This window comes from Penicillium citrinum (assembly GCF_028827155.1).
Source record: "Penicillium citrinum strain IBT 23319 chromosome Unknown utg000007l:1.0-2040159.0:1.0-2041076.0, whole genome shotgun sequence".
NCBI classification, from domain to species: domain Eukaryota; kingdom Fungi; phylum Ascomycota; class Eurotiomycetes; order Eurotiales; family Aspergillaceae; genus Penicillium; species Penicillium citrinum.
The window spans coordinates 1,705,152-1,719,855 of NW_026622692.1; the positions used below are offsets into that span (position 1 = coordinate 1,705,152).

Sequence of the window (14,704 nt, forward strand, 5' to 3'; positions counted from 1 at the left end):
CCCGGTAATTACATGATACGACTGCAATTGGATTTTCTTGTCATAGCAAATATTTCTGAAATGTGAAGTTCCCAGCTCTTCAAAGGATCAGGCCGATGATCCTGCTGAAGGACACGCCTTACTTACTGTATCATATCCATGTTCATCATCCAATTGGCGATGTTTCAACTATGATTGAATCAGAGCCACCAAGAGCCATCAAATCTAATTCTCAGTAAAAACGGCTCAGGGAGATAGACTTAATCATAAAATGGTATTCTATTCAGATTATTGTGCACCCAGCAATGAATCGTGTCTTTCGGGGGACGTTTGAACTTCAAGTCTTTGCCCTCAGTCCATTTTGTGCCAGATGGTATCCGCGGACTTTAATTTTCGGTAAACTCCGAATAGTAACTGCTAAGCTATACTTAGCGGCTCTAGTATTTCGGTATTCTTGTGGATGTGGATGAGATGTAAATTTTGGGAAATTGAATTGAAACAGCCATTGGACTTGTTCCAGTAATACCACTTGCTTGACCATCTCATATATCCTCTGTGTACATTGCTGCTTATTTCTAACACGGATACGCAAGATCAGTGACATCCTGCCATTCTTTGTTCGAGGCATATGACTGTCGTATGGGCTCCAATATGTGGTTGATCATTTCAGCCACCCCAGCCTTGATACCATCACCACTAACCCTGCCTTTCTTGCAGTCCGAGAAAAAGTCATCATATAATCGGTACGTTTTCTTCTCACCGTTTACAAGCAAGCAAGAAAATCCCCTCTTGATGCCCAAGCTTGCGCTAACCCGCGTAAACGGAATAATAACCATTTGGACCATGGCGAGGAGTCCACTACCTTCCAACTGACTCTCATCATAGACACAACCCATGATTTTTTGAGTCACATCATCTGCAGAATCAAGAAATTCGATCTTTGTTGAGGCTGCCTTGGATGAAGACATCTTGGAGCCGCTCAGTGCTGGCAGAAGAGGGTTCACGAGGTGAGCCTTCTGCTCAAATCCTAGACGCGGAAGAACAGAGTTGCCGAAATTGAACATGCCGCGCTATGTGTGAAAGTGTTTAGTAATCGTCGGAGGTGTCTGAGTGATGGGCAAAAAAGAGACCTACCTGGTCTTCACCACCAAGCTGAAAATGCACGCCTAGAAAGGCCTCGGCCAGAGCCTGGCGTCCAGGACACAGCATTGGGCTAAAGCAAGGTGTCTCGTCGATTTCATTTCCGCATGCCTTAATTCCCGCTTGCGATGCTAGAACGGATAGCTGATGTTCCTTCTTGATAAATTCTGGGTTATAGGTAAAGCTCTCAGACTCCGTGACAAAGGAGATCTTCGATTTAGGAACACCTAAACTGTTGAGGATGGCAGTGATCAGGAACTGATAGTACTTGGTTCGGTAAGCAACACGTTCTATCGAAACGTCATGGTTGACGAGGAATGCATAGGTATCGGCATAATATACGGTAGTCTCGTTTGGTGTTAGCTTTTAAAATCCAATTCCGATAGGATCCAGGGATTGAGTCAAGTACCTCTACACCCGCTGCAACAAATTCCATCAGTTTAATACAAGGTAGTAAATATCCGAGATGAGCTTCATATCGTTTCTGTTAATGTCTGGCTTTACTACGAGGCATTCGAATTTCTAGTGACTCACGTTTTCCAGTAGGTGCAGTACCTTCGGAACACAATTTGTCAGTTCTTCTTGGGTCAATTCAATACACAGAGCACAGGTTCACTAACCCCAGAATCCTTTGAGGGGTAGTCCATTTTGGAGGCGCTCCTTGATGATGTGTTCATCTTGCACAGCTACCCCACGGGTGATCGACTTATAAACCGTATCAATTGCCATGATGTGATTGGAAAACCCAGAAAATGCGAGCAGCAGATGTGAACTGGAGGAGTGGACTTGAGTAGAGAGCTTTTATATATACAAACGCACTTTAGGAGAACTGCCTCAATCGGTTCTGAAATTGAAGTCAAAATTCACACCCCCCGAATTTACCTGTTATGTAAATAGTACACTAGATGCTTCGTACATGCAGCCGCATCGAATCACTAGCGCCAAATAACCGCATCTGCAGGGTAACACAAGAATTATTCCGACGGCTGAGCTGAAGTGGGTCTTGGGCTTGGATCGTACTTTTTAAGCATACAGTTATGCGGAGTCATCATATGTGACACACCACTGCATGAGTGGAATGATCTATCGAGTGGCGCTCTAAGGCGTCAGTATACTCCTCAATGAACAATCAAGTGTGGTTCTTCTTCTGGTGATGAGCGTGAACTGTGTATCAATTACTTTCCGGCAGCAATTAACTTGAAGCTCCAGTAGAACGACGATATTAATTGCAGTCTATATTTCGTAAGCTATATATGTGCATACAATATTGATTCTAACTCAACATCGACGGGCATGAGACAGACTATGGAGACCTCGTCATTGTGAGTGGATTTTAGGGAATTACTGCTACTCAATGTATTCAATAAGCTGAAAGTTTCAGTAGTCGACCCTGGAATACAAACTTGATTGTCAGCCGTCTTGAGATCTTCAACCAAAAACAAAAAGCTTGATTTTACGTGAAAGATGGGTTTGAAGTGATATATTTAAATTTTGTATAAACATGACGTGCCCCAATTCTGCCACTGACAGCACGTTCAAATTTGCTTCGAGGGTCTCAGGAAATAGGAGATCATGGGTCGATCCTCGACACCATCAACAGGCTGAGTAACACGATGGACAGGAGAATGGAGACGTCCACCAGTTTGTCGCTGCAACGAATTGGCAATGTTTACGAGGATGTACTGGCTGTTAGGCTCAATCCATAGCCATTCCTTTGTCTCCGGGACCTGAAGCTGACTAGCCCACTTCTCGCACCAGAGCAAGGTGATGGATCCCCCATCAGTGTGCGTAGTATTCGGGACATCGTTGACGGTTGGCTCCGTTGGACCAGACAGGAGCTTCAGGCCGCTGTCGTTAGGCTCATCAACTTTGTGGGTGCTTTCCAGGTCGGAAGAACCACTAAGAGATAGACCCGCGGAGAGGGCTCGGAGGCAAGTTCGTGAGACTTTATCACAAGTGTCGGAGAACTCCTCTAGCAGCTGGCTGTATGGTACCAACTTGCTTGGCAGGTTGACAGTCTTTCGTTCGTCACGAGCAATCTGCATTGCATGTTAGCTTTGATGCCAGATGTATAGGCCTTTAAAAGATACCTCATAGGACTCATGACCGGGCCCAGTCTTATATCCCCGATCAATGCCGTCTCTGAAGTCCTTCATTTTCTCTTCTCGCGAGAGCGAGAAATAGTCATCGCATGCCTTGTACAATTTTTTGATATCGTTGGTGACAGTCTCGGAGTTTTGCCCATTAAACGAAAGATAGAAGAATCCCACTTCCTCTGCCGCCTTGACGAGCTTCTCGATCTCAGCACCATCGTTCGCTTCAAGCTTGTCGACATTGATGACGCTCAGGTTGGAGATCTGTAAAGGTTGCTCGCCAATCATTTTTGTGATGATGGGAGCGGTGGATGTTGTGGTTTGGCTCATTTTGATAAAGATGAAAGAATCGAAAAACTTTCAATATCGATGATTAGGAAAGGTTTTGATGCCTTTGCAGCTCGAGTAAATGGATGTAGTAAGAAAATACTGAAATGTATGATAGAGAAAAATGGTAATCAACTTGCTAGCTGCTAACTACTGGTATTTCAATTCACCGCTTCATATTCAAGGTAAGCTGGAAATATGATTGATCTTCCCTGTATCGATTTAGTTCGATCGTCATAGGTACCTTGATGCTACGAAGCTAGTGGATGGATCATCGCAAAGGTCGAGGTGGCCGAATGATCCATGCACGGCATTTGCAATAGTAACCTGGATAACGATGTTGCTGCACGATTTACTCTAATAACTATGTACATGTGGCGTGGCCAGGCCATGACCCAACCTCCAAGTTTACAATCGCCGCAAACAAACGCGTTGATATCTGCATGTATACATAGTACCGATTCCCACCAGACTAAGTGGACCAGTAGTAATTTACTGATACCGATCGTTACGACCGTATGGACACTGTACTGATACCGCAGTAATATGCAACTATTCACGACACGAGTTGCGGGCCCCCACTCGATCGATTCGATCGTCACATGAAGAAAATATCTCCGTCCAATATATTGACGCAAATGCACTTCCAGTACATATGTACATATGCGATCTGTACAGTATCTGCAAAGTACCCACATGCACATAGATGTTGTGACACCAGGAACCTGCATGTCAAGATGTAGCTGGAAAAATTCAATTGATCGACCAGCTTCTTGCAGAGCAAAGCCTTCGAAAGGTTACACCGCTGGTCCTCAGGGGGCCGTGCATGGATTGGAACGGGAATTAGCTTCTCGAATCAGCATCTATGGCTATTTGGTACATTAGTGTATCGATGGTTGGTGGCTATACTTCGCTATTCGAAACCCGGATACTCCGTAGAGGAGCTTTGTATGTATGTAGACTATCTTCGATAGTTCACATTATGAGAGAGAGAAAAAAGAAACCTTGAAGGGGCCACAAGAGCTTTTTGGTGGGCCAAACATAAAGCACTGTGAGCCGCCACTCCGTCTGCTATAAATTCCACACATTCAAGGCCAGGCCGATATTACATCCCCGTTTGTTGCTTGTCACAAAGAATAGTAACCAATATGTGTGGAATTTCAGCCTTGGTTCAAATCCAAGGACCAGAAAACCTTCCTCGACCGGACCGTAATGCTATCAATGAAGAGGTAAACAAAAGTCTAGATATTATCAAGCACCGGGGGCCAGATGCGCGAGGTACCTGGATAAGCTCGGATAGCCAAGCAGGTACGCAGAATTCGTCCTTGCTCATAGCCGTCAGCTTAAATATCTGACATAAAATAGCTCTTGGACATGTCCGACTCTCGATTGTCGACCTTTCGCCCGACGGAAACCAACCCTTCATTGACCACGATTCCGGGATCTGCGCAGTAGTCAACGGCGAGCTCTATGGTGCCGAGGCTTACCACGAGCAATTGAAAAACGAATATAAATTCCAGGGCAACTCTGACTGCGAGATCGTGATTGCTTTGTACAAACATTATGGGCGGGGGTTTATGTCTCATCTTCGTGGAGAGTTTGCCTTCGTGCTGTGGGATACAAAAAGACAATTGCTGTTTGCTGCTAGGGATCGCTACGGCATCAAGCCCCTGTACTATACCGTCCTTGGAGGCGAGAATGGTGGGAAAAAACTGGCCGTGGCCACCGAGATGAAGGCATTCCTTCCATATGGGTGGAAGCCTCATTGGGATGTTGATTCCATTCGGGGGCATTCGTGGAAATGTGGCGAGAGCACATTCTTCAAGGGTGTGAAGAAAGTATGTCCCCAGCATCTTGCTCCTGGGTTGATACACATACTGGTTGTCATCTGAGATGTCTAATCTACTTTCACTCTGAATAGATCCTTCCGGCCCATTATCTCACCTACCAAGAGGGAGGTGACATTAAGCAGACTGTTTACTGGGATACCGATTTCCCTGATAAGGTGAGCCTTTTGTGGTCTCAAGTCCTATCCTACAGGAGATGGAGTGAAAATTCTCGAATTACCGCTGCCATTCAACATGACGCGTATTTTCGATACCATCCTATACTCGCATATCTGATCAAAGTCAAGGAGCACTGACTGAACATCATAGAGGGTACCTGAGACACGAACCGAGGCCGAAATGGTCGAAGGCGTCAGAGAACGGCTCCTGGATTCGATTCGCAATCGCCTTCGAGGTGATGTCCCCGTTGGTGTCTATTTAAGTGGTGGTTTGGACTCGTCCACTGTCGCTGGCATGGCAGCCCATCTGATCAAGGAAGAAAGATCGAAGCTCAATAACGATACTATTGGGGATCTCTCTCGCCTGAAGTGTTTCACCGTCCAATTTGATAAGGACAGTGGCGTGGATGAGTCTGGTCAGTTCTAGATTTCTCCAGACATGCTAGCACTAAGTCTAGACATTGGCTAACATGTCATAGAGATTGCAAAGCGCACAGCAGACTGGCTTGGTGTCGAGTACCACGCCGTCCATATGGACGAAGAAAACCTGGCCAAACGGTTCGAAGACGCCGTCTGGTTTAGCGAATTCCCATTCCCAGATCTGAATGGACTCGGAAAATTGGCTCTCGCGGAGAAGGTTCATTCATTGGGCATGAAGGTTATGCTCAGTGGTACGTTTATCTCACCTTGCGGAGCGCAATTTGAGTGATGTTAACATGGAGACTATATAGGCGAAGGCTCAGACGAACACTTTGGCGGCTATGCCGATTTCCGTCCCGATGCAATTCAAGAAAAAGATCATTCCTGGGCCCCCTCACATATCCCCGAAGCGGATCGCGAAGTGGCTTTTAATGCTGCACGATCCAAGACGGGTGCCATCGTTTTTGGCAACGCCTCATATACAGTCCCCGAGTCGACAGCAGCGATGGTCAATAATACACACACAATCAGCGAAATCGCCGCTTGTGGCAATATGCCATTCCTCCCTTGGACTGATGCATACTTGGCTTCGGGTGGAGATCCTGAGACCCGACTTGCGGAAGAAATGGACGGACGTGCTCTGGAGGCAATGGAAAAGAAATGGCACCCTCTCCATACATCTCAGTACATCTGGCTGAAGTCTTACCTGCCCAACTTCATTCTCCGTTGGGGTGGTGACAATATGGACATGGCGCACAGTGTTGAAAGTCGGCCACCTTTCTTAGACCACCATCTCACTGAATATGTTAACAATCTGCCACCCAGTCTAAAGATGAAATATGACCCATCTTCTGGTATCCCCGGTGAGTACGGTGCTTTCAAGGAGAAGTACATTCTCCGCGAGGCAGCCAAGCCCTTCCTTACAGAGGAGATCTACTCAAACCGTAAAGCATCATACGTTGGGCCTTCATTGTACAAACAAGGCGGACCAATTCACCAACTATATTCAAGACTTCTTTCAAAAGAGAACGTGGAGCGTCTTGGGTTTGTGGATTGGCAACGTGCGGAAGATTTCCTCAACAGAACATTCATTGAAGGCGATCGTAAAGCCTTCCGTGTGGCTACTATGATTGCCCAATTTGTTGTCCTCAGCCAGAGGTTCGGCGTTGCGTCTGCCGCTCCCCTACCAAATTGAGTTATTGCTTGACTTTAGATACAAATAGAAACTTATGCTCGTTATCGTGGGACCCGATTGGAACTGCCTTCTACTCAGAGCAGGGCAAAGATGCTGAGAAATCGCTTGGAGTGAAATGGCTTCCATGACACCATCTGCTATAATTCTGCATAAATTTGTAAAAACTTGAACATCTCGTTCAGCCTCTAATAATCTACCAACACCTGCAATATTGCTTCAGAGCAGAAATATAGTGATGAAGGATTAGCTAGGTCTGATGATACCAGTAAATAGCGTGAAGGCACTTCCAACTTTCACCCATTTAGTGTAGGTATGAAGCTCAAGGTACAGGCAGACACCACTTTTAGCCAAAATCAGAGAGGAGAAAGAGTCAGAAACTCCAGATGTAGTGAGAGAAAATACTGAGGCGCGCCGACAGTCTTTTAAAATTGAATTTCCTCTACTCGCAATACTAGTTGGTAGAATTATCTACTGTAAATTGCTCCTAAAGGCACCAGCCATTCAGCCCTACTAATCAGAGACCCCAAAACAGACTTCAATTTAGGATTATAGTATACCACTTCATCTTCGATAGGTCAGTGTGCTAGCTGTCCGTGGAAGGGTCACCAATTGTGAAGCCTAGATGAAGGAGTACATAATAAAGTCCAAGTTTACCTTGAAGGTGGAGTTTGGTTATTGACCTCCACTCTGCCACCAAGAAGCGAGCCTGGACCAAGTTCTCACTGACCAATTTTCGTCGGTGTATTCCATGGGTAGTTTCAAAGTTAGCAGATTATCTTTCTTGGGGCTCGTGCAGTTGTGAGGAGTTTACTACGTATCGAAATCTCAATTGATGAGATATACCACTTGTTCCATTCTTTTGCCAGCATTTTCCTGGCAGAGCTTCTTGGCCGTTCACAATTGGGGTAGACCAGACTTATGGAGCCTTTAATCAAGCTTTACGGATCTACGGTGACTTTATCAGCACACAACACGCTGTGTTCCCTTTGAAAATTTCCTCGCAAAGCTTCAACAACTTACAGGCTGTATTTGCGAAACCTGCGAAGTCATTATTTGGAGAGGGGTCCATCAATTCAACATCGCCATTTGACAAAGAGAATCATATTTTACCATCCGAGCAAATCTGAGCTGTACAATATTTAGGCGACATTGCTACTTCGTTTGACATGACGATCTTCGACGAAGTTCAAGAGCATATCAAATACTTGACTCTGACAAATACTTGGCCCAAATTCATTGATTCGATGCGCCGCGGCTCAACTGATTCCGATCGCAATGATTTAACTCATCTTTCGGATGCCTCTATGCGCAGTTGGATCTTCAAGGCACGAGTCAAGCTCAGTCCTTCCTTTAAAGATTTCTTGGACAGAGTATCTTTGCATTGAATTAGATCACTTAGCATGGTTTAACCTACGTGATGTCATTCATTTCTTCACTTTATCGACTTTATTCTTTGTATATATTTCTATTCTATCCTCATTAAATGTTATTGAACTGAGATTACGGTTTCTTCTTCTTTTTGGGTTCAATGGCAGCAACTGTGTCCACGCCGTAGTGGAATGATAGAACGGTATTACGGATTCTCCTCAACATCCGATTCCAAGTAACGTTATTCCTCCGTCGGGGAATTTTTGAAAGCCTCAAAGTCGTTCATTCGACTCTGGGGATTTCACAACTTCAAATTGAAAGTCTACCCAACTCTCTGGAGAAAACAGTCCTGACTGGATCGGGGATACTTCGGAGATACGTGAAGCACGAGTCGATCAAATTTAACCTACTTTTTCTAAAGACTCCTATTCACCTTAGACTCTTTCATCGAACATTTCGTGAATGGACTCCATATCCTTTGAATATTTGGATATGGAATCCGTAAGGTCTTCATATGCAGGAAGTCGATCTCGGAAATCTCATACTAAATCTCGTCTCGGGTGTGGAAACTGCAAGAAGAGACGAATCAAGGTAGATTAAAGACTTGTCCCTTCTGTAAGTGGGCCGACGCTTATCAATTATTTAGTGCGATGAGGACAGGCCTCAGTGTATGCAGTGCATACGCCACTCGGTCAAATGCAATTACAGCCAAGCTTCTTCGTCTTCCTCCCCTGCTAGAGCGAGAACCACACCTGAAGTAGCGCCCGTGAACTTGAGTGTTGAACCGGCGACGGAAAATCCATTCATCTCTTCCTCACAGTCAGCATTCGTTGTGCCCAAAAGAGCTCATAATAGGGGAAAACATCATGTGGAGCAACTGTCTCCATCGGCCTCTTCAGAAGGGACGGTCACACGTCGACAGTTCCAGTTCACAGCGAGTGACATGATCCTATTTCATCATTGTCTTTCCGCAGAAGATCTCAAAGACCATTTACCAGATGAGCTGATTCGACTGGGATTCTCTGTGCAATACGTAATGCATCTGCTTCTAGCAATTGCTGGATTCCATCTCAATAAGGTGCCAGCAAAAAGTCGCGTGGAGAGATTTATGAGTCCAAGCTTTGATTATTATGTCGAGGCTGAACGTCATCTTAGCATTGCTATTGCAGATGTTACAGCTATAAGTTCCCGGTTGCATGAGGGGTGTAATCATAGCATCTATATCGCGGCTGTTTTCATCTTTATCTGCTCACTTGCTAGAGGCCCTCAATCTGGCGAGTACTTATGTTTTCGCGATGACAACGATATCCCGGCTATACGTCTTTTCCATGGACTGCGCTCTATCATCGAGTCTATCAATAATATTGGCTCTGTTCCGGCAATATCGGAGATACAACCTCGTGTTAGACCAGACCAGCACCAAGAAAACATGACAGAAACCGAAGAGCAACCCCCAGTTTCCCAACTCCATGAACGAGTTGAAGAAAATGGCCAGAATTTCTACTCAGAACCACTGAAGTGTCTGCAAAATTTGATCATGGATACATTTCCGCCTCATGACCTGCGTCATTCTTCGTATGTTGAAACATTCGAGCTACTCGTATCCCGATACGATGCCATATTTGGTAGCACAGCTCCAGTCGCGGGCCCTGAACTCTGGCCTCAAATATTTGGTTGGCTGTACATGCTTCCTGATATTGTTACCTTGGATATGCAACAGCGTCACCCTATCGCATTACTCTTGTTCTCCTATTTCACTGTTTTGCTTTATCAGCTCGACTTCGTTTGGTTCATCAAGGAATGGCCTTCGCATATTCTCAAAGCTGTTTCTCACTCATTGGAAGACACGTATCAACCATTACTGTCATGGCCACTTAAATGGACCCAGCTTGTTGATATATGAAAGTATGCATTCTCAAGACAATGGACTATAATGCAATGTACAGCCTGCTCGGTTCTGAAAAAGTAAATTCGCTGATAAGTACCTGAAAATGCTTCTATCAGTGATAGAAGCATTTTGGCTCCATTGGGACTTGGAACTATCTCAGATAGATTCTTAGTAAATTGGTTAGAAAAGTGACTGATCATCCAATGGACTTTAAATTATGGCAGATATGTTAATTATGCTCGTAGTTACGACACCTGATACATGGACCACGAGGACGGACTATCCTCCGGGGCTTACGATCGTGTCCATTTTTTTTTTTTGGAATTTCGGGCATCCCGGCTCAAATTTTCCCTCTTGTTCTTGAAACGATTATTGCGGTCCCGAGGGTGCTCCAGGGCACCAACTTGTGAATTTTTTTACTGTAATCGTGCAAGGCGCCGAAGACCCACAACTGTTGTATATTCCAGATCTGGCCAATCACAACTTGCTACAGTTCTCACTTGATGAGATTTCACGAAGATGATTGGTCAAATCAAAACGAATGCGAACTTCCTAATTGGGATTGTAGGTCCTCAGCTACTCTTCAAATGAAAATTGCTAAACCGAACCCCTTAACCCGAGAATAAGTAGGTACCGAGTATATAAGGGTATAAGAGAATTCAAATCTTTCGTCTTCCAAAATTCTCCCTTTTCACAAGTTTCCTATTGTCATCTTTCAATATTTCCATTGTCCCAATGGCGGATCCTACGCAAAGGGTCTATCGAGCTTGGCCGAAAGGACCTCCGACATACCAACAAGCCAACTCAGACTCTTCTGATATTACCCAGAGTCGAAAGTGGAATTATTCACTCTTTGATTGTTGCTCTCCAGGCACACTCTGTGTGTATCCTCGTGCGCATCTGTAACAATTGAATAGCTAATCTAATTTCATCAAGGTTTGACAAGCTGTTGTCTCCCATGCCTGACATATGGAAAAACTCAGACTAGGATCAAAGACTCAAGCTTGCAAGGTTTTAGCTACATAAATGGGCCCGTAAGTATTGACGCAGATCCAACCAATGCAACGATGCTAACCTGTTGCCGCAGTGTGCCATCTGGAGTTTCCTTAGTCTGGGAGCTATGCAGTGGATCATGCAAACCATTACTCGCGGGGAAATGAGAGAACAATACGGAATTGAAGGTTCCTGCTGTGGTGATTGCTGCGTGTCGGTCTTTTGTGGCTGCTGTGCACTCATCCAAGAAGAAAAGGAAGCAGAGCTTCGAACGAGACCGGAGCTTGTTGGCTACCAGAAACCACCCCATATGGCTATGCCATAAATTATCTCCTTTACACATGACAAACATTCAGGTATTCACTACTATGATATTCTGACTTTCGATTGTCAAACTTGCCAATTGGTTGCCGTGTGATCAGTCCTTCGTTTACCGTGTTCCTATGTTCTCTTTTGTGTCCGACTTCAGTACTTACATCTTTCCTTTTATTTTTCTTTTCTCTTGTTGGATTTGAATAAAGCTCCTCGATTAAAGCCCTTCAGTAGAGATGAATATGCAATACAAGTGTAATTGAATGATTTAGAAATTAGTCAACTACACATGCATTGTGTATAAGTACTGTGCTGATAGTAACTATAAATTCTTGGAGTCCACCTGGACTCCAAGAATTTATAGTTATCTGATGATCCATCAATGGGCATTGATGGATCATCAGATGAAGTCAACCTTGACATGGATGTATTGGAATACATCCATGTATCAAATATATATGGATATATAATAAAGAAAAAAGGTTATTAGTGTTCTTGCTTACTCGCGAGACCTGGAGGATAGAGAGCATACGATGAAAATTCTCAGCTTCCAGTGCAGACCTATGTCTTCAAAGGGGCAAATCTTATGATTTTGATTGTATCAAACCCATGTCTACTTATGTGTTATAACTACTAACCTTCGTAGTTAAATATTGTAGTATAGCGGGTGCTATACATTCGGGCTGCACTTTCATAACCTTTCATACTAGGAGTATGGGTACATACAGCTTCAAGTAAATACACAACTAAACAATCAATTCTCAAATTCTTCTTATAATTCCGAGATATCTTACAAGTTGCTCTCTGTAAAGAAATCCTTATTTCATGCCTGTCTACAAGCTGTGGATATGACGCTGCGCCCTCATTAGCTAATCTGCTCGGCCCCGTAAACAGCGGCAGTCCGGCTTCCCCCCCCAAGTCGCTCCACCTTCATCTACCCAAGCAGCCACCATGTCCTCCAAAAAGATCGAACAATGGGAAATTGAGCGATACTGGGAAATCTTCGCATCTCTTTCCAATGGCCAGCCTCGCTTAACTAGTGCCCAGGCTGCCTCCGTGCTGCGTAACAGTCGCCTGCGCGATGACCAGCTTGAGAAGGTCTGGGATATCGCGGACGTGGACGGTGACGGAGAGCTTGATTTCGAGGAATTTTGCGTCGCAATGCGCCTTGTATTCGACCTTGTTAATGGCGTACGTATTGATTCCTTTCCTGTTGTCTTTCTTGCGCTATCACCCCACCGTCTCGGATGAATTGACCTCCTCTCTCTTCCCTTCCCCCAATTCGTGGCTGACGGCATTCTTTCGTACAGGAGCTACAAGAAGTCCCTGCTGTTTTGCCAGATTGGCTCGTCCCAGAATCAAAGTCACACCTAGTACATGCCACGCGAGCATTGAGCGGCCGCCCCGAACAGTTTGAGCGGATAGAGGATGAGGATGATAGCCTTGGCCTCAAGGATGGTTTCGAGTGGTATATGAAGCCAGCGGACAAGGCAAAATATGAGGAAATTTATAGCGCAAATCGCAGCCCCCGTGGCCAGACTACCTGTCAGAAGATACCTCCCAGACGCTTAACTATTACCCGCTGACCCGTGATCTGCAGTCGAATCCCTACAACCCCTATATGATTCTCTTGATGTTCCTGACACCGACATTCGCTCTGCATGGAACCTCGTCAACCCCTCTGTCGCACCCGCAATCAACAAAGATGCCACCCTCGCCTTCCTGCACATCCTCAACTACCGACACGAGGGATATCGGATTCCACGAGCCATCCCCGCATCTCTTCGAGCCTCGTTCGAGAACAACCAGATCGATTACCAGGTAGATAACGCACCGGCCCAACGCTGGGGTACAGAAGGCAATGTGGAAACAACAAGTGGTCGTAAGGCCAAGTTTGGCGACTCATACTTGAGCCGATTAGGAGTGGGCGGCAAGGGCTCATATCAGCCGAAAGGAACCGATTTCAGCGAAACTGTCCAGGACGAAGAATGGGAGAAGGTTCGGTTGCGCCGTGAACTGGCGGAGATCGAATCCAAGCTAAACGCCGCAAACCAAGCCTCTGAGAACAGACGCGACCAGCCACGCAATGATGGCCGACCCAATTGGGTTTTAATCAAGAAAGAAGCGCTCCAGCTACTTGAATACAAGGAACGAGAGCTTCGAGAATTGCGTGAGGGCGTTGGACGCTCGAAGGATGGACAAGAGCTGGAACGATCAAGGGAAGATGTTAAGACTGTCGGAGAGCAGGTTGAAGGGCTAAAGAGTCATCTAGCTCAGCGCAAGGGAACTCTGGCGGATATTCGCCAGCAGATTGAAGAAGAAAGGTCTCGTCGATAGAAACCCCGAAGATGTACTTGATGCTGGTATCTTTATCTGGGTTGTATTGGCTGCATTTTGATATATTTTCTGTACAGCCACATTCCGGGAAAGGAGCTATAGGCGCTCAATGGTTTATTGTTTCACGTTGCCAGCGAAGAAGATGTTAGTATAGTAAATAGCAGAATATCCATTTTTGTCATAATCAAGCAAATAGGAACTTGCTCATATATTCCAACAATTAGGCCAATGGGAGAGCATACTTCAGGAAATGACATATTATGGTTTACGACAAGGACTGCAGTCCTTCGGTTCGAATATGGAGACCATCTATGGATCGAATGAAGCTCGGAATAACCAACCGCTAGCTAGCAGTCCTACTAGGAGTACACGTATGGGCTGCCACTGAGCATCATGATGAACTCCAAGCGTTCATGCCCACATACGAGTACCCAGATACTACTAACACCGTGTTTACTGAATTGTAACTGTAGACAAGTTTGAGTCTCGGCCTTCAGATTCTAAGTTGATCAATGTCTGCCAATGTCTATCTTGATATGAGAAAGTATTGCTTTCGCACGCAATTCAAATATAATATCGTATATTGTACAGGATGTGACTGCGCACGGAAAGGGCAAAAAGCCATTAATGATCAAAGACCAGGTGAA

The 14,704-nt window shown here is 45.2% G+C and overlaps 7 protein-coding genes across 7 annotated transcripts; 5 read left to right on the forward strand and 2 right to left on the reverse strand.

Annotated features, from left to right (window-relative positions):
• Window positions 1-554: 554 nt before the first annotated feature.
• N7469_008309 (Tyr-tRNA synthetase) lies at window positions 555-1,848 on the reverse strand (the record flags this gene model as incomplete). Its single annotated transcript, XM_056647227.1, has 4 exons — window positions 555-1,049; window positions 1,114-1,467; window positions 1,529-1,539; window positions 1,740-1,848. 4 exons carry the CDS (start codon window positions 1,846-1,848, stop codon window positions 555-557), a joined length of 969 nt encoding a protein of 322 aa, XP_056498778.1.
• Window positions 1,849-2,654: 806 nt separating this feature from the next.
• On the reverse strand, window positions 2,655-3,542 carry N7469_008310 (putative oxidoreductase, 2OG-Fe(II) oxygenase family; the record flags this gene model as incomplete). Its single annotated transcript, XM_056647228.1, has 2 exons — window positions 2,655-3,158; window positions 3,210-3,542. The coding sequence occupies 2 exons, from the start codon at window positions 3,540-3,542 to the stop codon at window positions 2,655-2,657; spliced, it is 837 nt and encodes a 278-aa protein (XP_056498779.1).
• Window positions 3,543-4,687: 1,145 nt separating this feature from the next.
• On the forward strand, window positions 4,688-7,159 carry N7469_008311 (asparagine synthetase B family protein; the record flags this gene model as incomplete). Its single annotated transcript, XM_056647229.1, has 6 exons — window positions 4,688-4,847; window positions 4,905-5,377; window positions 5,461-5,544; window positions 5,696-5,960; window positions 6,024-6,215; window positions 6,276-7,159. 6 exons carry the CDS (start codon window positions 4,688-4,690, stop codon window positions 7,157-7,159), a joined length of 2,058 nt encoding a protein of 685 aa, XP_056498780.1.
• Window positions 7,160-8,325: 1,166 nt separating this feature from the next.
• Window positions 8,326-8,544, forward strand: N7469_008312 (uncharacterized protein; the record flags this gene model as incomplete). Its single annotated transcript, XM_056647230.1, has 1 exon — window positions 8,326-8,544. The coding sequence occupies one exon, from the start codon at window positions 8,326-8,328 to the stop codon at window positions 8,542-8,544; it is 219 nt and encodes a 72-aa protein (XP_056498781.1).
• Window positions 8,545-9,019: 475 nt separating this feature from the next.
• Window positions 9,020-10,430, forward strand: N7469_008313 (Zn(II)2Cys6 transcription factor domain-containing protein; the record flags this gene model as incomplete). The annotated part of the gene is made up of 2 exons (XM_056647231.1): window positions 9,020-9,118; window positions 9,174-10,430. The coding sequence occupies 2 exons, from the start codon at window positions 9,020-9,022 to the stop codon at window positions 10,428-10,430; spliced, it is 1,356 nt and encodes a 451-aa protein (XP_056498782.1).
• A 720-nt stretch (window positions 10,431-11,150) lies between these two features.
• N7469_008314 (PLAC8 family protein) lies at window positions 11,151-11,733 on the forward strand (the record flags this gene model as incomplete). The annotated part of the gene is made up of 3 exons (XM_056647232.1): window positions 11,151-11,307; window positions 11,352-11,449; window positions 11,503-11,733. 3 exons carry the CDS (start codon window positions 11,151-11,153, stop codon window positions 11,731-11,733), a joined length of 486 nt encoding a protein of 161 aa, XP_056498783.1.
• Window positions 11,734-12,671: 938 nt separating this feature from the next.
• On the forward strand, window positions 12,672-14,057 carry end3 (cytoskeletal adaptor protein SagA; the record flags this gene model as incomplete). The annotated part of the gene is made up of 3 exons (XM_056647233.1): window positions 12,672-12,911; window positions 13,031-13,265; window positions 13,321-14,057. The coding sequence occupies 3 exons, from the start codon at window positions 12,672-12,674 to the stop codon at window positions 14,055-14,057; spliced, it is 1,212 nt and encodes a 403-aa protein (XP_056498784.1).
• Between the last annotated feature and the right edge of the window lie 647 nt (window positions 14,058-14,704).